We start from the raw sequence: 22782 nt of genomic DNA on the forward strand, positions 1-22782 counted from the left end.
AATCACAGACATGAAGGTCGCTATCTTAAAACAAAAAAACTTCAAATCCAGACTCCAGCGAGAAACTGCTGAATTGGAATTCATTTGCAAATTGGATACTATTAATTTAGGCTTAAATAGAGACTGGGAGTGGCTAAGTCATTATGCAAGGTAGCCTGTTTCCTCTTGTTTTTTCCTACCCCCCCCCCCAGATGTTCTGGTTTAACTTGGATTTAAACTTGAAGAGTGGTCAGTTTGGATGAGCTATTACCAGCAGGAGAGTGAGTTTGTGTGTGTATGGGGGTGGGGGAGATGTGAGAAAACCTGGATTTGTGCAGGAAATAGCCCAACTTGATTGTCATGCACATTGTGTAAAGAGTTGTCACTTTGGATGGGCTATCACCAGCAGGAGAGTGAATTTGTGTGGGGGGGGGTGGAGGGTGAGAAAACCTGGATTTGTGCTGGAAATGGCCCACCTGATGATCACTTTAGATAAGCTATTACCAGCAGGACAGTGGGGTGGGAGGAGGTATTGTTTCATATTCTCTGTGTATATATAAAGTCTGCTGCAGTTTCCACGATATGCATCTGATGAAGTGAGCTGTAGCTCACGAAAGCTTATGCTCAAATAAATTGGTTAGTCTCTAAGGTGCCACAAGTACTCCTTTTCTTTTTGCGAATACAGACTAACACGGCTGTTACTCTGAAACCTGGATTTTACAGGAGACCTTGGGAATAGATGGCCAACATGCACAGAACTGACAGTATTTTTTAATATGTAAGGGTTTTGTTAATGCTGAGGGTTCTTCCCCCTCCCTCTTGAACTGTATTGGCCAGAGTGTTCTGACATCACAATGATGGGCATGGTATCAGAACCCACGTAGAACAGAATAATTAACTGAACTAATGTTGGCCTTTTGTAAGTGGAACTATTTAATTGTCTAATGAATCCAGGGAGGGAAGGGCTAAGTGATTTTTATAATTGTATCCCTTTGCGGCCATTAGTTGAGGATAGGCTACTGTAGTGGAGAGAGTTCATGAGAAACAAGGTTTTTTGGGGAAGTGGGGGATCATCTTTTTTTCTTGTTGATTGTTTTGTTTTCAAATCTGCTCTCTGAGTTTAGGTGCCAAAAACCAGAAATAGCCCAAATTAATGGAAACTTTTGCAGACCTGGGTATGAGCCTTTCTGTTCCTCAGTTTTCCTGCCTGTACATGGGGATAATAATCCTTCCTCACATTGAGCTCTATAGGTTAAAAGTATCATATGAATACTAAGTATTACAATTACTCTTTACTATTGATCCCTACTAGTGCAGCATTGTGCCTACAGTGGATACACATAGAGTTTGTTCCAGTTATGGTGTTATCACTGATTCCAGCAACATTCTGTGGACGCAAAATATGACTGGAGCTTGTAATGTCTCTGCAAGAGGACTAAACTGGATGTGCTCACTGTACTTATAGTTAGCAGCAGTTAGCATTCCACAGTATTTCTTTAAATTGGTTTGGGGAAGCATTTGTTTACATCCGAAACCAGTAAGCTGAGAGAGAAAAGAACATGTCACATTTCCATTAGTGAAAGAATAACTCACAATTTGTTTTACTCACAACATCTTTCACCCTGACTGGTCTGGGATATATTATAAAATAAATCTTCCAGGGGGAAAACCCCTTGGAAGTATTTATTTAGGACTCGGTTAATTTTTCTACTCTTCTCATTTGTCTCTCTACTACTTCAGTCTTTAGTTTCACACTGTCCATTGAAAAAATTAAACCATTTCCAAAGAGGTCCTTGAGCTCAGTGTTTGTTCAAAATGTTAATTCTCAGCTCCCTCAATGGAGCAGGTGACCATTGGGAGTTCTGACTCAGTGGTGCGATATCAAGCTGGCCCATCCAGGCAAGCCTACCTGGGTGACTTTACAATTGAAGCGAAATGTGGAACTTAACTGCTGCTCTGCCCTATGTGATAGACCTAGCTATTCGCTGAAGACTGGGTCCTCAATGTAAGGGTCATAAACAGGTTTGCATGGGGTTATACCCACCTTCTTTTCTTTATAGCTAGTTGGGAGGGGAATGCCAGAGCTTTTTCTGTTGTAACACAGGTTGCAGTATGGAAAAGATGAGAACCACTGCTCTACAGCAATGCCAGAAAGAAAACTTCTAAATTTAACACACACTTCTTCTCTCCTTGCTTTTTCCTATTGCTTTCGCTCTTCTTTTCCCCAAAAGAAAAGAGCAATTGGATGGTACTGCCAGGTATGTAACTGTCATGATTATATCCTTGCTTTAATATCATGGTTGAAGAATGCCCTATGGTTAATGTTTTGCTTGTAGGCTCACATGCCATGAACAAAAAATGCTATTAACATTGTAAATATTCATTCAAAACAATTTAAACAATGTATTTGAGTGCTTCCTTTATTCTACCCTTTAATAATGGATCAAAGATCGTATGTGTACAAAATGTATGGTACTGTAGAATTTTTGTAACTAACCTAACTAGTTGTTTATGTGTAAGGATTGGCCTAAATAGACTTCTGTTAGACTAAGCGGTAGAACCATGGCTTAGCATTCAGGTTGTTATTGGGAGAATTTGGGTCTTCTAACTAACATTGTTGGTTAATAACACCGCAATATCTTGATATGAGAAATCATGATTGTTGTAATTCACTACGTTCACAAGCTCTTTGAGAACAGGTGTAATGAAATCCTAAGATAGACGAACATTATTACTAAAGTCCCTTGGCAGTTCTTAAAAAAACAACTCTTATTTAGGGTTTGATGTAATGTCCATTGGCATTCCCAATGGAAGACTCCCATTGACTTTGGAGCAGATCCCAACTGAAAAGAAGTAAGGTTTCTTCAGTGACTGAGCAGGGATGTGATATTAGTCAGACTGCAGCTTCTTAACACACTAGGAAAGCACGTATACACCAGGGATAAAATTTTCAAAAGCAATTAATTCAGTAGGACTTTGGCTCTGAAGTCACTTTGGTGCTTTTGAAAATATTACCCTAGAATCCCTTCTTTCCCTAGGTTGTGTTTCTTTTGAAACAATAGCAGAATGGTTACTGATCTTGCAATCATTATAACCAGACAGCACAAGGAAATGAGTATTTCATGAGAGGTTGAACCACTCGAGATAAATAGGCAGGTGTGCGCAGTTCCCATTGACCTCAGTAGACTTTGGATCAGGCCCCATGATGCTGTCAATATGACAACTTCCTGTCTGATCGCTAATTGTTCTATTACAATTAGCGCAATTAAAATTGCTAAGTGACTTGCTCTTCTTTTTAATTAGATTTAATAAAGGATATTATAATTTATATTACACTCCAGTTTTCCTTTAACATTGCATAGAAACAAACGATGAAGGCATGCTTTCTTAGTACAGGGCATGGCACAGAAAGCGACTGGGTTTCCGGTGCCTGGAAGCCACAAAGCTCTTAGTGAGAAAGTTGTAGCAGCAAAGTGTATTGTTTGAGTTTTGGAGTGCAGGGGGAGTACGAGGAGTTGAGCTGTGCCTGTCAAAGAGGAGCTAGAAACAAATAACTAGTGTATAGACTCAAATTGAGGCAGGGTTTGGTGATGAACAATAGTTTTTTAAATCTCCATTCTGTGCCCACTGAATTCAGTGGCAAAGCTCCATATGATTTCATTGAGAATAGTGCGTGCACACACACGCACACAGATATAAATTCGGCATTGTCTTTCTCTCATTTCCATGAACAAACAGAATATTAGTCAGGTGCAGGGGTAGTTTAAGTCAAGACTCTTGCAATCTGGACCCAGTGGTGCAATAGACTCACAGCTGTATGTGACTATTTGGGGTGCTTGGGGAGGAGAGGAAAGGGCCACCGAGGAGGCTGTAGAGGGGGGAAGAGGAATGTATCCAGTGGTGAGGTTACATGAAAGTGTCTGAAGAAGGAAGGCTGATATAATTTTTGTGGCACCCCAAAGTTTTACTGGATCTCACCTTTCATGTAGGGTAAAACCAGGCAGTTATGTGATGTGGTTGGATGAAGAGCAGGCCTGACTGCCCATGGTCCCTGGTGTTGGCACAGGATAGGATGAGACTCTGGTACGAATGCTGGGTATGCCTTCCTGGTAGATTCAGTTCTGCTGTGCATGTTGCTGCTGCTCTTTGAAAAACCGTTCCTCCCCCATAGATGGTACATACCCACACTCTACAAGGCAGCATTTAGCCCCTACTCTTAATTCATCTCTAGTCAGGATTTACCTGGTTATGGCTTCACGCCAGAAGTCTTGTTCACTTGCCTTTCATTCCTCGAGCACCTTAAATACTGGGTTGCTAGTTACTATGAGTGCAGTATCACATAGACATTTTTCTGTAGAAAGATGAATTCACTCCTCCTCCTTTGTCTGACATAGCCCAGATCTGTTCTTCTCCAGGGTGCATTGCAAGGCCTGTCAGTTGACTCAGACCTAATCCCATAGGGGAACTTTTCTGACTTATAAACAACCCTCGTGAAGTGGGCTAGCGAAAGGATCTGAGTCCTCGCTCCCACTTCCTTTACCCAGAGGCCTGCCTGACCTCAAGGGCTCCCCTTCCACTCTCCTGCGTGGCAGAGTCCTCGTAACCCCAACAATGCTGGGCCCAGGATTCCTGGGGGGCTCAACCCCCAATCTTGTTGTGGTCACTTAGGGCAGGGGCTGGGGTGTCCCCACTCCAGGGTATTCTCTCTGCACTGGGCACTTCCCTGACCCACTGATCATTACATACAGTTCAAAGCAAATACAATTTATGAAACAGCAACCAATTTAAAAAAATAAGGAAAAAATGGGAAAGGTTAAAGGAAACATAACCCCGCTCTGTGGCACAGGGACATCACAACCAGTGTCTCTGGAATGTCAGGGAAGTTCAGACTGTTCCTCACATGTCCCAGGCCCTGGCTGTGCTGCAGGGGTGCTGCGGGTCGGACACTTACTCTGGCGGTGGCCACACGCCCTCAGGCTTTAGGTGGCAGGACCCTTCTTCCCAGCATTGCCCCTGCCCCATCAGGGTTACAATCCCCCTCCGAGTCTGACCTGCAGGGCCTCTTGGCTGGGGGCATCTCCCTGTGCTGGGCCCACTGCCCAGGGTCCCCCTTGCTCTCCCCAGCTGCTCACCGCACCCGGCTCCACTCTGTCTCAGCCCCAGCTCCACCACTCTGCCCCAGCACTGCTTCTGCTCTGCCTCCAGCTCCCTGGGCTGCTTCTCTGGCCCCTCTGGCTCTGGTTGCTACAGCTCTGCTCCCCAGCTCCGCTTGGGCCCCTGCTTTCTCCTTAGCTCAGCCCCACTCTGTCTGACCTAGGCAATTCTGGCTCACAAGGAGGACGGGACCCCTCCTGACTCCCTGATTAGCCTGCCCACCCTGTCAATCAGGCTAACCTGGAGCATTGGCCTCTCCCCATTGCCCCTGGGGACTGTCTGTCTCAGGGTCCTGATTTTTCATCGACCCTTCCCCTTTCTTTTGGTACTGGGAGCTGTCCAACCAAAACACCCCCACTGAGTTTTAATCAGGGGACAACAGTCCCCTTACATGAGGTTCATTTGGCAGTGGGAGTTCTTTATCACCATTAGTTGATAAATGTATGTGTGTTAAGCGTACATTTTCAAAGCTTCCACTAATTTTTGAGTGGGATCCTGAAATGTGCCTTTTTTGTTCCAACTTTTTGCAAACTTCCTCTGTATTTGAGAGAGACGAGGAAGGTGAGGTTCTATCTTTTATTGAACTAACTTCTGTTGGTGAGAGAGACAAGGGAGGAATTGTGGGCCCAATTTTCAGCAGTGCTGACATCTATTCCATTGACTTCAGCTGGAACTGTGGATTCTCACCGTCTCTGAATATCAGGCCCTTACACAAAAACAGCCATAATAGACAAGTCTTTCAGGTTTTGAACCTGATTCTGCAGCCCTTACACAAAGTCAGAAAGAGTTTTGACTGGGTATAGAGAGCATTGTCTAGTGGTTAGACTATGGGATTAGGTATCAGGAGATCTAGGTTCTTTCCAAACTCTGACACTGTCTCATTATCTGCCTGTCAGCAAGTCATTTATCATCTCTGTTTTCTGATCTCTAAAGTAGGATTGATACAATACATACATAATGTAACCCTTCTGCCCGTCAGAGTTGGCAGCAACAAGGGCCGGGTTCAATATCTAGGGGTTCCATTCCAATAACACAATGCAAACCGGCTCGAGCCCCCACCCAGTGACCTGGGACCAATATATACCACCCCCGCTGGGCGCCTCCAAGAGGCAATACTTCCCCTCTCGCAAGCACATAGTCTGAGTGTAGCAAAAGTCTTTTAATAACAGAGAGAAACAATGTGGCATTATGTTGGGGAAACACCACCAACAGGATTCATAACACAACCCATGAGCAAAAACAACCCCACCCCAGGCAAATTGGGGCATGCCCTTTTCCCTTTGGTTCTTGAGTCCAGCAACCCCAAATCACCCAAAGTCCCAAAAGTCCAATGCCCCAAAAGTCTCTGTCCCTGGTCAGGGCAGCCCCAGAGTTCGAAAGTTTATCGGTGGAGCTTTACCTCCCAATCTGGGTGGAAATGGGACGGGGGTAAGAGGCACCTTACGTGATCTGAAGCTGACCGCCCCATAGCTCCATAGCGGCGCTCCGCTCCGCCAGCCGCCCCACGAACTCCTTCGCTCAGCTGCGCTCCGCTCCGCCAGCCGCCCCACGAACTCCTTCACTCAGCTCCACGGCCCACAAGCAGCTCCTGCCATCCACACACTGCTCCGCGTCGAACTGCTTCACCAGCCGTCCCGCAAATTGCTCCACAATATATCTTCAGGCTCCCCCACTACTTAACACAACACTCAGTGATTTCAGCTCTTAGGTGAATTCAGCTTATAGTAGGGGAGCCCCAGTGCTGGTGCACTGTCAGCCCAAAGTGAGCTCAGCAGCCTATAACTAGACTTCTAATGAAATCAAAATTAGCTCTGATATTCCACAGTGGAGAGAGGAGGAAGTGCAATCAGCATGTAAGGCCCTCACCAAGGGGCCCATACCACCAAGTATTAATACTTGTCCCCAGCCTCTCTCCATTCACACAGTTTTGGAACCCATGACCCTTGCCTAGCGAGTGCTACTTAGTTGATGGTGAATCCCTCCATCATAACAAAAGGCCACGTACAGTTCCAAGCACAGTTCCCATAATCAGGGTAATAGCAATTTATTCTTCCTGCCCCAATAACAGAGACACTGGGGATCCCACAGCAGCCAAAGTGACCATTTGGGCAGCTATGGTCTCATTCTAGGCGTGGTGGGTGTGCCTATGCAAATGAGATCGGCCCCTGAAGTTCTTTTCCACAACTTGCCACACCTCACCACCAGATGTCAGGGTGGAGCTCATCCTGACACTGCTTACATCCTCCCCCCAGCCGAGACTTTGTCGTCCCGACAAATCACACTCCCTTTATACCAACTCATTGGTTTCCTCCAAAGGGCCTCAGGAAGCCCACTTTAGCTTCCACAAGCCTGTGTGCTAAATGTATTGGCTCCTCACTAGTCACCCCAGGTGCATCATAAGTTAACCGTTTCACTGGTCTTATCACCCTGTCTCGTCTATTGAGAATCTCTGTTGCCGAAGTAAGGGGAACATCCTCTTGAGTGACGGATGGAGAGGCTTCCCTGGAGGGTCCCTCGGCTACTGGCGTAGGCCCCTGCACTCCTAGTTCTAACGCTGGAGGGTCCAAGGTGCCCAGGACATCCTCTACCTGTCTGTCCCCATTGTCCAATAACCTGTGTTTGTCATCACAGGGGGGTCTCATCAGCAGCACCGGGGTATCAGAAAGGGGCCTAAATAGTTCCGCCAATGGGTTTAGGGCGGAAAAGGGAGAACTCTCGTTTGGTTCAGCTGATCGAGACTGAAATCTTGTCTCCATCCCAGGATACACCAGGGTTGTGTCTTCCTCCTCAGACTCACTCTCAGATGTGCAGAATAGGGGTAAGTTAGCTGCAGGGGGCCCACTGTCTGTGTTGGATGGCGGCTTTGGTCTAGCACCTCTGTTCTGCCCGGCGGCCCTGCCGTGGCCCATCTCACAAGGGGTGCTTACCAATTCCCCCACAGGGAGCAAAAGGTTTCTATGCACCGTCTTTATTTGCCCTGGACCGTCTTCAGGTTTGATCTTGTAGACCGGCAGATCTCCCAGCTTTTCCATCACCAGGTAAGGTATTGCCTTCCATCTGTCAGCTATCTTGTGTTTGCCAGCAATACCCAAATTTCGCAGCAGGACTCTGTCCCCCGGCTGGAGCTCCTGCGAACGCACTCTAGCATCATATCGATGTTTGTTGCGGTCTGCGTTCTTCCGAGCCGCAGCGGTAGCTAAGCGATAAGCATCCCGCAGCTTTTCTCTTAGTCGGGATACATATTGCTGATGAGTTTCATAGCTATCTCCATCCTCTGATACACCAAAGCACAAGTCTATGGGTAATCTTGGTTCTCGCCCAAACATCAAGAGATATGGGGTGACTCCCGTAGCATCGTTCTTTGTGGCATTGTAGGCATGCACCAGAAATGCGACATGCTGGCTCCAGGTTGCCTTCTGCTCTGGTCGCAAAGTTCCCAACATATCTAATAGGGTTCGATTGAACCTCTCTGGCTGAGGATCACCTTGGGGGTGATAAGGCGTTGTCCTAGACTTTTTAATTCCTGCTATCTTCAGCACCTCCTTCAGAAGGTGACTCTCAAAATCCCGCCCCTGATCAGAGTGTATCCGAGCTGGGAATCCATAGACTGAGAAATATTTGTCCCACAATACTCGAGCAACGGTGGTGGCCCTCTGATCACGTGTGGGATATGCTTGTGCATACCGTGTAAAATGGTCAGTCACTACTAGAATGTTTCCAACATTCCTCTTGTCTACCTCTACAGACAAGAAATCAATGCATACCAACTCCAAAGGTTTGTTGCTGGTGATGTTCTTGAGATATGCAGCCCTCGTGGGCAGAGTTTTCCTTTGAACACATCGAGCGCAAGTCTCACATTTCCTGCGAACATCTTCAGCCATTCGGGGCCAATAGAACCTACTACGAATAAGTTCCAGGGTCCTCTCCATCCCTAAATGCCCAAAGTCATCATGCAGGGCCCTCATGGCCAGGGCTCTGTACTTTTTTGGCAGTACTAGTTGTGCTCGTTGTTTTTGTAAAGGGTCAGTGGTCATTCGGTGTAGCACTCCCTGAATCAGTTTTAGTTTGGTCCATTCTCTCAATAGTAGTTTACCCTCCGGGTTAGGTGGGACAACCGCAGTTGGGCTTCGCCCCTCCCTTTTGGCAAGTAGTGTATCACGAATGTCAATATCTTGCCGCTGGGCTTCTTGCCAGTCAGCCGCATTGAGCATGGGCAAAGGAGATTGGTCTAATGCAATATAGTTCACCGAAGCAGAAGGCATGCATTCAGGGGGCAGGCCCAAAGCTTCTGCAACACATCCCTGAAAGTCTTCACGGGCCTCTGGCTCTCGGCGACTCACACTGCAAATAGCTCTCACTCCATCTGTGGGTATCACAGCAACTTCTGGAGCCTGCGGACGCCTGGACAATGCATCTGCATCTACATTGCTTCTCCCTGATCGGTACTGAATGCTGAACTCATAGCTAGCCAAGGCGGCCACCCATCTCTGCCCTGTAGCATCCAGCTTAGCACTTGTTAACACATAAGTCAGTGGATTGTTATCTGTCCACACCTGGAACTGAGCACCATACAAGTAGTCTCGAAATTTCTCAGTGATGGCCCATTTCAAGGCCAAAAACTCCAGCTTGTGGGTGGGATAGCGAGTTTCACTATCAGACAATCCTCGGCTGGCAAAGGCTACAGGTTTACATTTGCCTTCCACTTCCTGGTACAGGACTGCTCCCAGACCCTCCAAACTGGCATCAGTATGCAGGATAAATGGTTTGCTTGGGTCAGCAAAAACTAGGACTGGAGCATGAGTTAGGCAAGTAATGATTTCTTGAAAAGCCCTTTCACATCTCTCATCCCACCGTGGCCCAAATGGTGCAAAGGGGCCATTGTGTCTCTGCACAGGAGGCTTTGGGGACCTCCCCTTATTCTTGGACTTAGATTTGTTCTTGCTGAACTGATGTCCCCTGGTAAGATCATTCAGAGGCTTTACAATCGTAGCATAGTTTTTCACAAATCTGCGGTAGTAGCCACTAAATCCAAGGAAGGTCTTGAGTTCTCTGTAGTTACTTGGACGTGGCCATGTAGTGAGTGCTTCTATTTTATCAGGATCAGTACTCACACCTTCTTGGGACACAATGTGACCCACATACTTCACTGAGGTTCTGCAGAACTGGCATTTGTCAATTGAAAGCTTCAGACCATAATCCTCCAACCTATCAAGCACTTTAAGAAGTCTTTCTTCATGCTCCTCTAAGGTTCTTCCAAACACAATCAGGTCATCCAAATAAACTAACACTTGCAGTAAATTCATGTCTCCCACAACTTTCTCCATGAGACGTTGAAAGGTGGCAGGTGCTCCAGAAATCCCTTGGGGCATGCGTTCAAACTCATAAAACCCTAATGGGCAGATGAAGGCTGTCTTCTCCTTATCTTCTTCTCCCAGAGGGATCTGGTAGTATCCACTTCGAAGATCCAACACAGAGAACCACTGGCTTCCCAGCAAACAGTCTAAGGCGTCTTGCACTCGAGGCATAGTGTACTGGTCGACCACAATACGGCTGTTTAGGGTGCGGTAGTCAATACACATCCGGATTTTCCCATTCTTTTTGCGGACTACCACAATGGGTGAGGCGTATGGGCTGCGGGACTCTGTAATGATGCCATTCGCAGCCAGCTCCTGAAGATGATGTCGCACATCTTCCATCTCAGAGAGAGCAATCTTCCTAGATCTCTCCCTGAAAGGTCGAGAGTCATGTAGTCTGATATTGTGCTCTACTCCTTTTGCACATCCCACATCCCACTCATGCAGTGAGAACACCTTGGATCTTTCACAAAGTTTCTTCCTCAGGCGATCTTTCCAGTCCTCGGACACTGGTGAATCTCCAAAGTCAAACTTTGCTGGGTCTATTGCCGAAACTGGAGTTTCATACTGGGGTTTTACAATCGACTCAGGCTCAAAGAGGTCTGCTATCTTTTGTCCTTGCTTCACAAAAATATCACGACTCGTTTCATTAGCAATCAATATAGTCACCCTTTCCTGGGCTTCAGCAGGTAGGGTTATGACTCCACTGGGGACCAGCACTCCTTCAGGGAGCTCTCCTCCCATCGGCTGCTCTATCATTGCTAACGTCCCTTTACTGCCTTTCAGACAGGTACTCATGACAAGCACTTCTTGCTCCGTCCTTGCAGGCACTACTAAGGGGGTTGTGCCCGCGTACTTCAGTGCCCCAAGCGGTAGCTCAGATGTGTCCCTTTTAGCGCTCTCAATTTTCCTATAGGCTTCAGCACAAAGCGTATGGATCATCAGGGTATTCAGGTACTGGTCCCCAGCCCGCCTTCTGCAGTAATCCGCGAGTACCTTGAAGAGACTGGAGTTGGTCCCTATCAGCACAGACACATCAGAAGTCCCTTTAGGGTCAGGGCATATTAAGGCAGCTGTGTCTACCTCTTCTCTTACCCCAGCAACCTCCTCTGGGAATTCCAGGTGCACTATGACATACCCTTGATAGGGGTATTCATCCATGCTGAGGCCACATAGGCCAAGGCCAGTCAGTGGCTGTATAGGCAGGTGCCTAAGCATCTGTTGGTAGAATGACTGAAATATAATAGTCACTTGAGATCCAGTGTCAAGCACTGCTTTACACTCCACCCCTTCGATCCTCACCATGACCTCTGCTCGAGGCCCTATCAGTCCTGCAGGGATCCCAGCTGGACAGTCTTTTCTGGGGGAATCTTCAAATCCTGCAGACCTGGGGGGTCCCCGTCCCCAGACCCTCTGGCAGCTACCGGATCTCTCCCAACTGATCCTCAGCTTTCCATACACTAAGGAGGGGTTTTCTTCATTACGGCACTTGGCAGCACTGTGTCCATCCTGACCACATCGGTAGCAGAAGAATTGACCTTTCCCCCTTCGCCTGGGGGGGATGGTGGCTCTAAGTGCGGGCTTCTCAATCGCCACAGTTTGAGGCTTCTTATTCCTAGAAGTCTTAACTCGGTCAACGGTACTTTGCAGCTCAGCTATCCGTTCCGTCAGGACCTGCATTTGTTGGGCAAGTTCCTCTCTGGTGCTCACCATCAGTACACTGGCCATTTGCAGTGGTGTTGTGCTGGCTGGCTCCGATGTTTGGGCTTCCCAAAACTCACTGGCAGCCTGCCTTTCTTCCTCCTCTCGGACCTCTTTTATCAGCTGGGAGTAACTTGGGGGATGTTCCCGTCGTTCTCTTAGCCGGAGATGAAGTAGAATCGGGTTCTGATACTGAGTTCCTCTTACAATTTGAGCCAGTCTGGTCTGATCCATCTGCTCAGCAGTCACTGCTCCCCTCATGACAGCTCTCTGAAGCAGTCTCTCCAGTCTCTGTATGTAGGCTGAAGCCTTCTCGCCCTTTTGTTGTCGGGAATTAAGGAACTTACAGTAGCTGTCTTCAGGGCCCTCTACGCTCCCAAAGTTGTGTTCAAGGGCCTCTAGGCAGTCCTTCACACTGACCCCAGGGTCAATGAGCTTCAGGGTGCGAATCACATCTAATGCTGGGCCGCCAAGGCTCTCTATAAGGCATCTTCGCTTTTCTGCATCTGGTACGGCCCACTCTTGCAGCATTTCAGTGGTATGCTCTAACCAGGGTTCAAACTCCTCCTCCCCAGCAAATAATCTTAACTTACGACAAGAGTCTGACTCAGCATGGGGAAGCACAACCTTTTCCAATATTTGCCCCAGAGCTTTTGTCCAATCATCAGCCGAGGCTGCAGCCTCTGAGCTAGAAGCTGCTGAGCCAGGGCCCAACAAACCTGACATATTAGCCATTATACAAACAGTAATTTCCTCAAAATATAAGCACAAACAAAAAAAAATATAAATTGTTTCCCAATGTAGTGGATCACTCAACAGGTGCTTGCGAGGGGTACTGACCCAGGCGATCCCGGACGAGCCCCCAAAAATGTAACCCTTCTGCCCGTCAGAGTTGGCAGCAACAAGGGCCGGGTTCAATATCTAGGGGTTCCATTCCAATAACACAATGCAAACCGGCTCGAGCCCCCACCCAGTGACCTGGGACCAATATATACCACCCCCGCTGGGCGCCTCCAAGAGGCAATACTTCCCCTCTCGCAAGCACATAGTCTGAGTGTAGCAAAAGTCTTTTAATAACAGAGAGAAACAATGTGGCATTATGTTGGGGAAACACCACCAACAGGATTCATAACACAACCCATGAGCAAAAACAACCCCACCCCAGGCAAATTGGGGCATGCCCTTTTCCCTTTGGTTCTTGAGTCCAGCAACCCCAAATCACCCAAAGTCCCAAAAGTCCAATGCCCCAAAAGTCTCTGTCCCTGGTCAGGGCAGCCCCAGAGTTCGAAAGTTTATCGGTGGAGCTTTACCTCCCAATCTGGGTGGAAATGGGACGGGGGTAAGAGGCACCTTACGTGATCTGAAGCTGACCGCCCCATAGCTCCATAGCGGCGCTCCGCTCCGCCAGCCGCCCCACGAACTCCTTCGCTCAGCTGCGCTCCGCTCCGCCAGCCGCCCCACGAACTCCTTCACTCAGCTCCACGGCCCACAAGCAGCTCCTGCCATCCACACACTGCTCCGCGTCGAACTGCTTCACCAGCCGTCCCGCAAATTGCTCCACAATATATCTTCAGGCTCCCCCACTGCTTAACACAACACTCAGTGATTTCAGCTCTTAGGTGAATTCAGCTTATAGTAGGGGAGCCCCAGTGCTGGTGCACTGTCAGCCCAAAGTGAGCTCAGCAGCCTATAACTAGACTTCTAATGAAATCAAAATTAGCTCTGATATTCCACAGTGGAGAGAGGAGGAAGTGCAATCAGCATGTAAGGCCCTCACCAAGGGGCCCATACCACCAAGTATTAATACTTGTCCCCAGCCTCTCTCCATTCACACAGTTTTGGAACCCATGACCCTTGCCTAGCGAGTGCTACTTAGTTGATGGTGAATCCCTCCATCATAACAAAAGGCCACGTACAGTTCCAAGCACAGTTCCCATAATCAGGGTAATAGCAATTTATTCTTCCTGCCCCAATAACAGAGACACTGGGGATCCCACAGCAGCCAAAGTGACCATTTGGGCAGCTATGGTCTCATTCTAGGCGTGGTGGGTGTGCCTATGCAAATGAGATCGGCCCCTGAAGTTCTTTTCCACAACTTGCCACACCTCACCACCAGATGTCAGGGTGGAGCTCATCCTGACACTGCTTACATCAATAAATATACATAAATATAAAGGCATTTTGAGAACCTTGGATGAAAAGAGCTACACAGGTCCCTTAATATGTTGTTATAAAGGATTGTGTATAATCTAATATTTCTGTGTTGCTGGTAACAATAGCATGACAAAAATAAAATCATATTTTGCAAGGATAGCTGGAAAATGTCACTGTCTGCATTTTTTCTGAATGGACCTCCAGGAAACCGAAAAGGCGGGGGGGATCTGCACCCCACATTTTAAAGCACAAATGGAAGGCCCTTTCCATACTTCACTGTTTCACTAATAACCATTAATCTCTCATCTTAACAACTTCTTCTTCACTTTACAGTAATGTCATATTTACTGGGGAGCCATTCTTTGGATCAAGCATCACAAGAAAACTTAGGCTCAGTTATTACTTGAATGTATATACCTATCTTTCTCTTTTCATGTTTGCTGCATACCATTTTCTGTCTGTGCTTTCTTTTTTTACTACAGTAGTTCATCTAACAAAAAAAAAGCAAGGGCACAAAAAAGCTAGCACAGAATGGGCAATGTTTAAAAGATGTTAAGGGAGGCAGTGTAGCTTAGTGGTTAGAACACTGGGTTGCCATTCGAGTGACCTGGGTTCTATTTCTGGCTCTGATACTGGGCTGCTGAATGACCAGGGGCAATTCACTTCCCCACTCTGTGCCTCAGTTTCCCCATCTGTAAAAGCACTTTGAGATCCAATGATGAAATGTGCTGCATAAGACCTAGGTATTATTTTAAGACCTCAATCCTGTGAACACCAACACATGTGAATAACTTTGCATGTGAGTTCAATGGTACCACTCACTCGTGTGAACTTACTCATGTGTATAAGTGTTTGCAGGACCAGGATCTTAGACCCTGATTCATCAAAGAACTTAACTTTAAGCATGTAAGTAAAGTTGAATCCGGGCCTAAGACAGTAAGCAATTTGGAGCAAAAACTGCATCTTCCTGCAGATGGCCTGTATCTTGCATATTGCAGGTGCATGAAATACAAATAATAAATAATAATTAGGGGACCTGTCTAGATGCATTATTGTAGAAACTGATTTTTTGCCTAAATTGTCAAGCATTTTATTTTGTCCTCACAATTTTTTCTTATCATTCTGCTGTAGCTCATTAATTCTTCTTCCATCTATCCCACGCACAACACACCCCGCACCCCCCACCATGAAAATATTTGTAGGCAACTCAACCTAGATGTCCCAAGCCTTCAAGTTGCTGAGCACCTCCCAAGAAGCGCTCAGAATCTCTCTGAATAATTGGGCCCTCAGGGTGCTAATGGAAGGATCTGTGACGTATTGGCTTTGTGTGTGAATGGTGTTGCTGTCTGGTGGCTGACACACCGAGAGGATGAAGGACTTACTACTACCACTAGTAGCTAAAAGAGTTTTTCTATAGCTCACATGCTAGAAATCTGCAATTTTGGACCTTATGAATTAGGATTCTAGTCCTGGCTCCTTAAGTATAGGTGTGAGTTATCAGGAGGAGTTGTTCTTGATTATTTTAGGGCTGAATATAGTGTTTTCTCTGAGTTTCCCCTTTTGCAGAATGTCATATCTATTTACTTTCCTCAAAGAGGTGTGTCGAGAATTAGTTGGCTAATGTTTGGAAGTACTTTGGAAGAGTGATCACTAAGACAATTTACAGAAGGCTTTTGATATGTTGGAGCATTAATTGAGGATGGGTTTTTCAGGACTCAGTGTTGACCTATTGACATCAATATCCAATTAACTTCAGAGGGAGCAGAGTTAGGCCAAAGCTAAGTGCTTTTGAAAATCTGACCTGTTACTTCTGTTGTTTGTGCACTATATTTCTGTAAACTAATGCAATATAGGTTTGGCTTCCCAGAGCTAAGCTCACCCATGTAAGATACAATTGCTAATGTAGTAAAAATTGTGGTAAGCATGACTGCCTTGTGCTTCCAGTTATTTGAGCTGCAAAACAGATCTAAAAATATTATTACAAAACTTTCTGTTTGAAGGAACAAAATATGGACGCCATGTAGAATCAAGCACGTGGGTTTATTACGCACAGCGCTGGCGGAGTGTCACCTTGCTTATTAGGCTCAGAGACACTGCCAAACAATTGATTACAATGGATTATATGGATTTCCATGGGTGGAGGAAAATGAAGGGGTAGGCAGTCCCAAACCCCTGGATAGGTCTAGCAGCAAGACAAGATAAACACAGTAGCCAATGGTCAAAAGGTTACATAAAGTCTCCGCCCCTGGTTTCAGGTTAACACATGACACTTAATTAGTACACAGGTGTTTTCCTTTAAACAATATATAGAGTGTGTTAGTATAAAATATATATGTTGAATTCTGATTTGGGATCCATAGGACTGAAGTAGCTCCCCCCAATTGTCCAACAGGTAGACACCTAGGAGTTAAAGCAAAAGGACAAATGAAAAGTATATAGCAATAAAGATTGTCTTTTAGTTGTTTATTTGTGTTTCTAAGGCAGGCACTGGCAATGGCTTGGAGGAGAGGTGCACATCTGTGAGAGGGAGGATATCATATCTCATACTGACATGTTTGAACTTCTTCCATAAACTCAAGGCTAGTGTAGGAAGGCACCTCTTCTACAGAAGAAACAGGGCACCTTTCATTCCTTTGGTCTGTTTGCAACTTTGAGATAAAGCCCCCAATTATAATTTCCACCTGGCTTCTTGCTGACCAAGCTTATCTTAGCAAAAAGCAAGGTTGTCCTTTGTTTGTTCTGCTTCTTAGCTAATATTGTTCACTATTTGCTAGGCATCTATCTTCTTGACCAAACTCTGGATTTTTGGGCCTGAAAAAGAGCTGACACATATCAGATTGTAACCATAAACAGCATATGGATTTTAGCCCTTCACTGTTAAAAAATGCATTAGAAGAGTTCCTGACTGGATCTTTTTACTTTATTTTATTGTATTGTGTTTTATTTTTGGGGATTAAAATTACAAATATAGGTGGGGGTTATATTTGATCCACTGTAAGGATTATCACTTTGGGTTTTTGTTCATTCTTGCACAAATATTGTCAGTTTATGAAACTCCAGTATTAGGTGCAAAAAAACCCACAAAACAAAACAAAACCGTCCCATAGAGGAGAGTGTCTGACTTGCATGATGGGATGAAACTGCATTATTGTCTTGCATGATAGTTTCTGGAGCTAATCTTCTAGTTTAATGATTCGCACCCTTTTAGGGTGAATGTAAAACCTCAGCTGCAGCAGCCAACCCTTCCTTAACCCTTCCAAGCCCTAACCCTTCCTTATACACCCAGCAACCACATTCCGCTCTCAGAAACTCCAGCAGAATTCACACTGACGTCAGTGGAAACTGCAAGTGAGAATCTGAGGGCAGAATTTTTCTGTATCAATGAACTGAGCATCTGGCCTTTATGCTGAGCCTCTGTGCTACACATCAGCTTGCCTCCCATTCAGCAGTTTCATATGATCCACGATGGAGCATAGGTGCATCTAACTTGGGACTGTGCTTAGTTGCACAAGACTGAAGTTTGGAGCAATTCAGATTCCAGTGCAGCTTGGGGGTGCGCACAATTGAGTGGGAGGCGGGCAGTGATGATGCTCTGCAGGTTTGTCATGAAGGTCCTCATTCTGTAACCACTTCATGTTTAGGATTTGCAATGAAAGTTGTTAAAAGTTTCACCCCAGAATCAGAATTTTGTGTAAGGGAGGAATTTGCCATGGAACCACATACCAAAGGGACAAAACCCACTCCAAAGCAATGCCAGAAGCCTGAGCTCTACCAGTAGCCATACCTGTAGGAGTATGTGGGAACTACTGCTCTAGTCATGCTTATGAAGAGTGATGTGATCGCTGCATGCTTTAATACTTTGATATTGAGTCACGCGCGTGCTGTGTTCATGAAGGAGATCATGAAATAAGATAAAATGTTTCCAGGCCTTTGTTTTAATAGATCCAAATTCCATCTGCTGGAAGTGAGAATAAAGCCCACTCTTTGTCTGATGACAATTCATTCTTTATCTGGAAAGAGATCTGGAGAGTTTTAGTACACAATGCACTGTAAACTGAGCAACATTTCTTTCAAGTGAAATTGATGCCTGATGTCCTGAACATTGACTGCTGTAGCTGCCCTAGTTCAGACATGCAAGTCAGTATCCCCTGTGTAATTGTTTAATATTGTAGTAAGTGTTGCTGTGAGCTTGAGAGTTCGCCATCAGATTTCAACCTAAAATATTGGAGAATGAAAATAAAGGACTTAAAAAATAAAAGTGCAGGGGCATTATTCTGCTCATGGATTCAAAGGGTAGAATTTTGCCCTATAAGGAGAATCTGGGAATGATATAGGATTAGATTATTTAGCATAAATAAAATAGAGAGAACATCCTGTGGACATATGCAGTTGAGATCTTTGCTGCAAATAAGCGATCTGTCATTTTGAATGGAGAGGAATATTTTGACCTACATTCCAGAAGGGAGGTGTGGAAAAGCAAGGAATCCTGTTTTGAGACAACCAGTGCAGGGATTCCTAGCTCCGAATTTAGAATAAATCCTGAGATAAGCTTTCGAGTTTCTTTGTACTGTAGCTCTGTCCCAATACACTTCCATGTCCTTGTGGTCACACTCTCACAGCATTGGTCTGGCTAATGCTTCTACCTACTGTCTTAAGGAAGCTGGTATTTAGTCCAATGAGCACAATTCTGGGAACTCAGAAGTTCCAGATCCAACTTTTGACTCCTTCTGTGGCCTTGAGCAAGTTACTTCTCCATCTGCAAACCAGAAATAATACAGTAGAATCCTTTTGTCTGCATTAAGAGGAATTCCCAATTAACACTGTATGCCATTTGAATTGTAAGGCAGGGAGCCCATCATGTATCTAGACAGGCCTGAGGAGTTGAGATGGACATGGAGGCTATACATAGCCAACATGTAGTTCATGCCCAGTTCCAATACACTTCCCTCCCTGCACTCTTCTGAATGAGCCTTCCTCTGGCCCTCTATGCATATTTGAAGAAGTCCCCCAACGACACAATCTCTGCCACTTGCTGCCTTCTTCAGCACTTGGCACCTTTGCCAGGAAGTTTATGCTTCCCATGACAATTTCTCACAGTCTTCACTCAACCAAAACTGGTGATTTTTGGAAAATGTAGATGGGCCCAAATCAAAGTGAACTTTGAGGAAGCCTTGGCCTAAACTTCATTGCTTGGGCTCATCCTTACTAGTAACCTCAGGCCAAAATGTGCAAACTTGAGTGCCTAAAGGGGTGCAACTAAATCAACCTCTAGGCATCTAGAGGCCTGATTTTTAGAGGTGCTGAGCACCCACAGTTCGTGGAACCTGGAAGGGCTCAGCATTATTTGAAATGAGGCCACTTGCCTAACTTTGGGCCCTAAATTTGCATCTCACTTACTAGAGCACTTGCTTTGCATACAGCTTTGAACCTTAGGCTGTTCACCCAAAGTGAACCTCTTTAGCTTTTGCAATTTGCTCATCATTATTAATAAGGTGAGTGAGAAGCTCACTTCCACTGGAGATCTGATGCACATAGGATGCTCTGAACATTTCAGCACCGCTTTCCATCTGACTTTCTCATCCCCTGGCAGCTGTAACTCCTCCTCCTTGAATCTCACCCCATCGTCCCTCCAATCCGTCTAAAACTCCGCTGCAAAAATCCTCTGCCTTGCCCAGCTCTGACCCTGCTCAGCCCTTCTTTCAAATAAGTTCACTTTAATAACTTCACCTTTTTGCTTCCTGCATCAGATTCAAACTCTTCGTTCCCAATTTCAAATGTGTCTTACTTCTCCATGATTGTTCAGTCCCTGCTGCTCATCTAATGCACTCTGGCCCCCAAACCCACTTCTGTGCCTTCTTCCTTTCAGTCCCTACTTCCAAAATCCCCTTTGAGGGGTATGCCAGTGGCACCCTCTTCTCCTTGAAAGGCCTTTCACAAAAGCAGCTTCTCCTGAGAACTGTGCTTTTATATTTTAGTTGAACAAGCAAACAGAATCTCTGTGGTGTAACCCGCAAGGTGTATGCAGGACTCATCCAAGCAATCTTCCAAGTGATCTTACTGTCTTCACCTTCATTTTCCCTGAGTTAGATTTCTGAGCTTGCTGCATTCAGGCGAACCTGGGCTCGCAGGTCTCAAGGGAGATGCTACAGCCAGTGCAAATTAGAGTAGCCCCAAGGGTGCTCTGATTTTCAACAGGGACCAAATTGTCCCCCTGTGATCAAAGGATGTACTTTCTGAATGCCTCTGCTGCTATCTGCAGCATTGCTTTTAGCTTCTGCAAAGAAATACAGGCAGTCATCACCAGTGTGACTGTAACTACACACTATACACATTTCAGGAAGCAATGGGAAAAGTCTATACTGCTAGGGGGAAAAATTATGTAGCCATTAATCTCTGCTCTGAAATTATAAGATGTGTCCATGTTTTGTGGGGAGTTTTATATAATGCATTTCATTGTTGTTTTACATATAAAAATACAAGGTACTGATCTCACTGGGCTACAGATATGGTGTTCACATTGACAATACTGTTTTAAAAAAAACCAATTATCCTTCTAAAACTCATCACCATACAAAGATTTATCTTAAATAATATCAATTTCTCTAGGACATAACTCATTGTGATAGGCACGTTAGCAATTCCATCAGTCGATTAGCTTTAGATAAGATAGATAGTTGAGAGCCACAATAATGTGGATAAAGTGACATATTTTGCAATTGCCATTAGCTATAATGCCCAGATCAAGGTGGAACAATGTGTGCTGATGGTATGACCTGATTGTAGCCTGATTGTATGACCTGGGATTGCAGGGGACTGGACTTGGTGAGGCCCTTTCCAGGAGGCCCTTTCCCGTCCTATATCCTACATTCCTATGGTCTGAATGACCACACCTCCTTGTAAAGATGAGAGTAGTCCAGTTTCTCATGGATCTGCATTTGTCCCACAAGCCACACCTTGTCCACCATACTTTAATCCTTGCAAGAGAATCCCTGAGGAGTGCCAGTAATTCAGCCTGCAGAAAGCTCACAGGTGCCAGTCCAAAGGTTAGCATGGAGTGGCCAGTGTGGGTCCAACTGCAGAGTGTCCCCTGAAGAACACACATTCTCGTGGCATTAATATTCTAATAGGGCAACAAAACGAATGGCTAGAAGGCTGAAAGGCATCAGAATGTTTTAAATTCTTATCAGTCAGAAGACACCCTCCTCATTTCCCCTACCATGAATATTGACTGGAATTAAATGGGTGAGAACTGGATGTTCTGCAGTGCCATGTACGGAGCAATTGCTTAGGAATGTCTTTGTGGTCTGTGCTGTTTTGAAAATAATTTATTCTGAGTCCAGCACTTCTCTCATTCATCATCACTATGCACGGGCAGCTCATTTAATAGCCTAACAGGCACCCAGCAGTTAGGGTGACCAGATAGCAAGTGTGAAAAATCGGGACAGTGGGTGGGGGTAATAGGAGCCTATATAGGAAAAATCCCCAAATATTGGGACTGTCCCTATAAAATCGGGACATCTGGTCACCCTACCAGCACTTAAAGAGGGCATTGAGCTGAAAAGGCCAATTCTCCCTATCATCAGATAATGATACTGGCTAAATATTGGTGTTTGTCTTCTTAATGATAAAGCTGGCACTTCAGCCAGGTTAATGGAGCAGAAGCAGTATGGCAGACTAGGTAGAGAGGATAGTAACATTGGCTGCATGGGTATTATAGTGCCGCTCCCTCCCGCAACAGTGAATTCTCAGTTGTGGTTAGACACTGATGAATTACCATAGCTCCAGCAGTGTCCTCCTTGTATGTGAAACATTTATTTGGGATCTGATATATGAACAGCATCATGAAAGCAAGTTAAAGTGTACTGGTCTGCATTAACGGAGGGAAATTGATCACTTTTGCTTATTTTGTAGCCAAAAGCTGGGTCTCTTGGATCGGGTTCGTGGTACCAATACTAAAGGAAAGCTATTTACCCCTCTGAATGTAGATGCCATTGAAGAAAGTCCTTCTAAAGAGCCTAAGAATGTTGGCTTGAATAATAAGGAGCGTTTTCGCACTGCATTCCGAATGAAAGCGTATGCCTTTTGGCAAAGCTCAGAAGGTAGCACGTCTCTATTAATTCATTTTTAACCCTCCCAGATTCCTTCACCCTGTTACCATGGCTTTTTTTTTTTTTAATCCATCTCCTTTTGAGACTTCATGACTTTCAAAATAGCAAATCAATGCGATTAAAATAATCTGGGGCAGACACAGTTACTCCTTGCCTTTGCGTGGACAATTTATGGAACATTGGGGGAAGATTTGGAAAATAATGCTGCAATCCAAGCAAAGCAATGCTCAAAATAAAGTGTATGTATTCCTCAAAACCAACCATGTTCTGTATTGATATGCTTTCAGTGGAACCCACTTATAGTCAGCGTGGAAATATGGGAACTCAGGGGC

At 45.4% G+C, this 22782-nt stretch overlaps 1 protein-coding gene across 1 annotated transcript in view; it reads left to right on the plus strand.

The window, feature by feature from the left end:
• The window catches only part of KCNQ3 (potassium voltage-gated channel subfamily Q member 3), a 295713-nt gene that overhangs the window by 260975 nt on the left and 11956 nt on the right, over nucleotides 1-22782 (plus strand). The window contains exons 9-10 of the mRNA XM_084621034.1: nucleotides 2211-2237; nucleotides 22254-22441. Of these exons, the coding sequence (XP_084477160.1) occupies nucleotides 2211-2237; nucleotides 22254-22441 (215 nt within the window). The remainder of the gene's footprint in view (nucleotides 1-2210; nucleotides 2238-22253; nucleotides 22442-22782) is intronic.

The sequence above is a fragment of the Lepidochelys olivacea genome (genome assembly GCF_965140295.1).
Source record: "Lepidochelys olivacea isolate rLepOli2 genome assembly, chromosome: 2".
Classification (NCBI taxonomy): domain Eukaryota; kingdom Metazoa; phylum Chordata; order Testudines; family Cheloniidae; genus Lepidochelys; species Lepidochelys olivacea.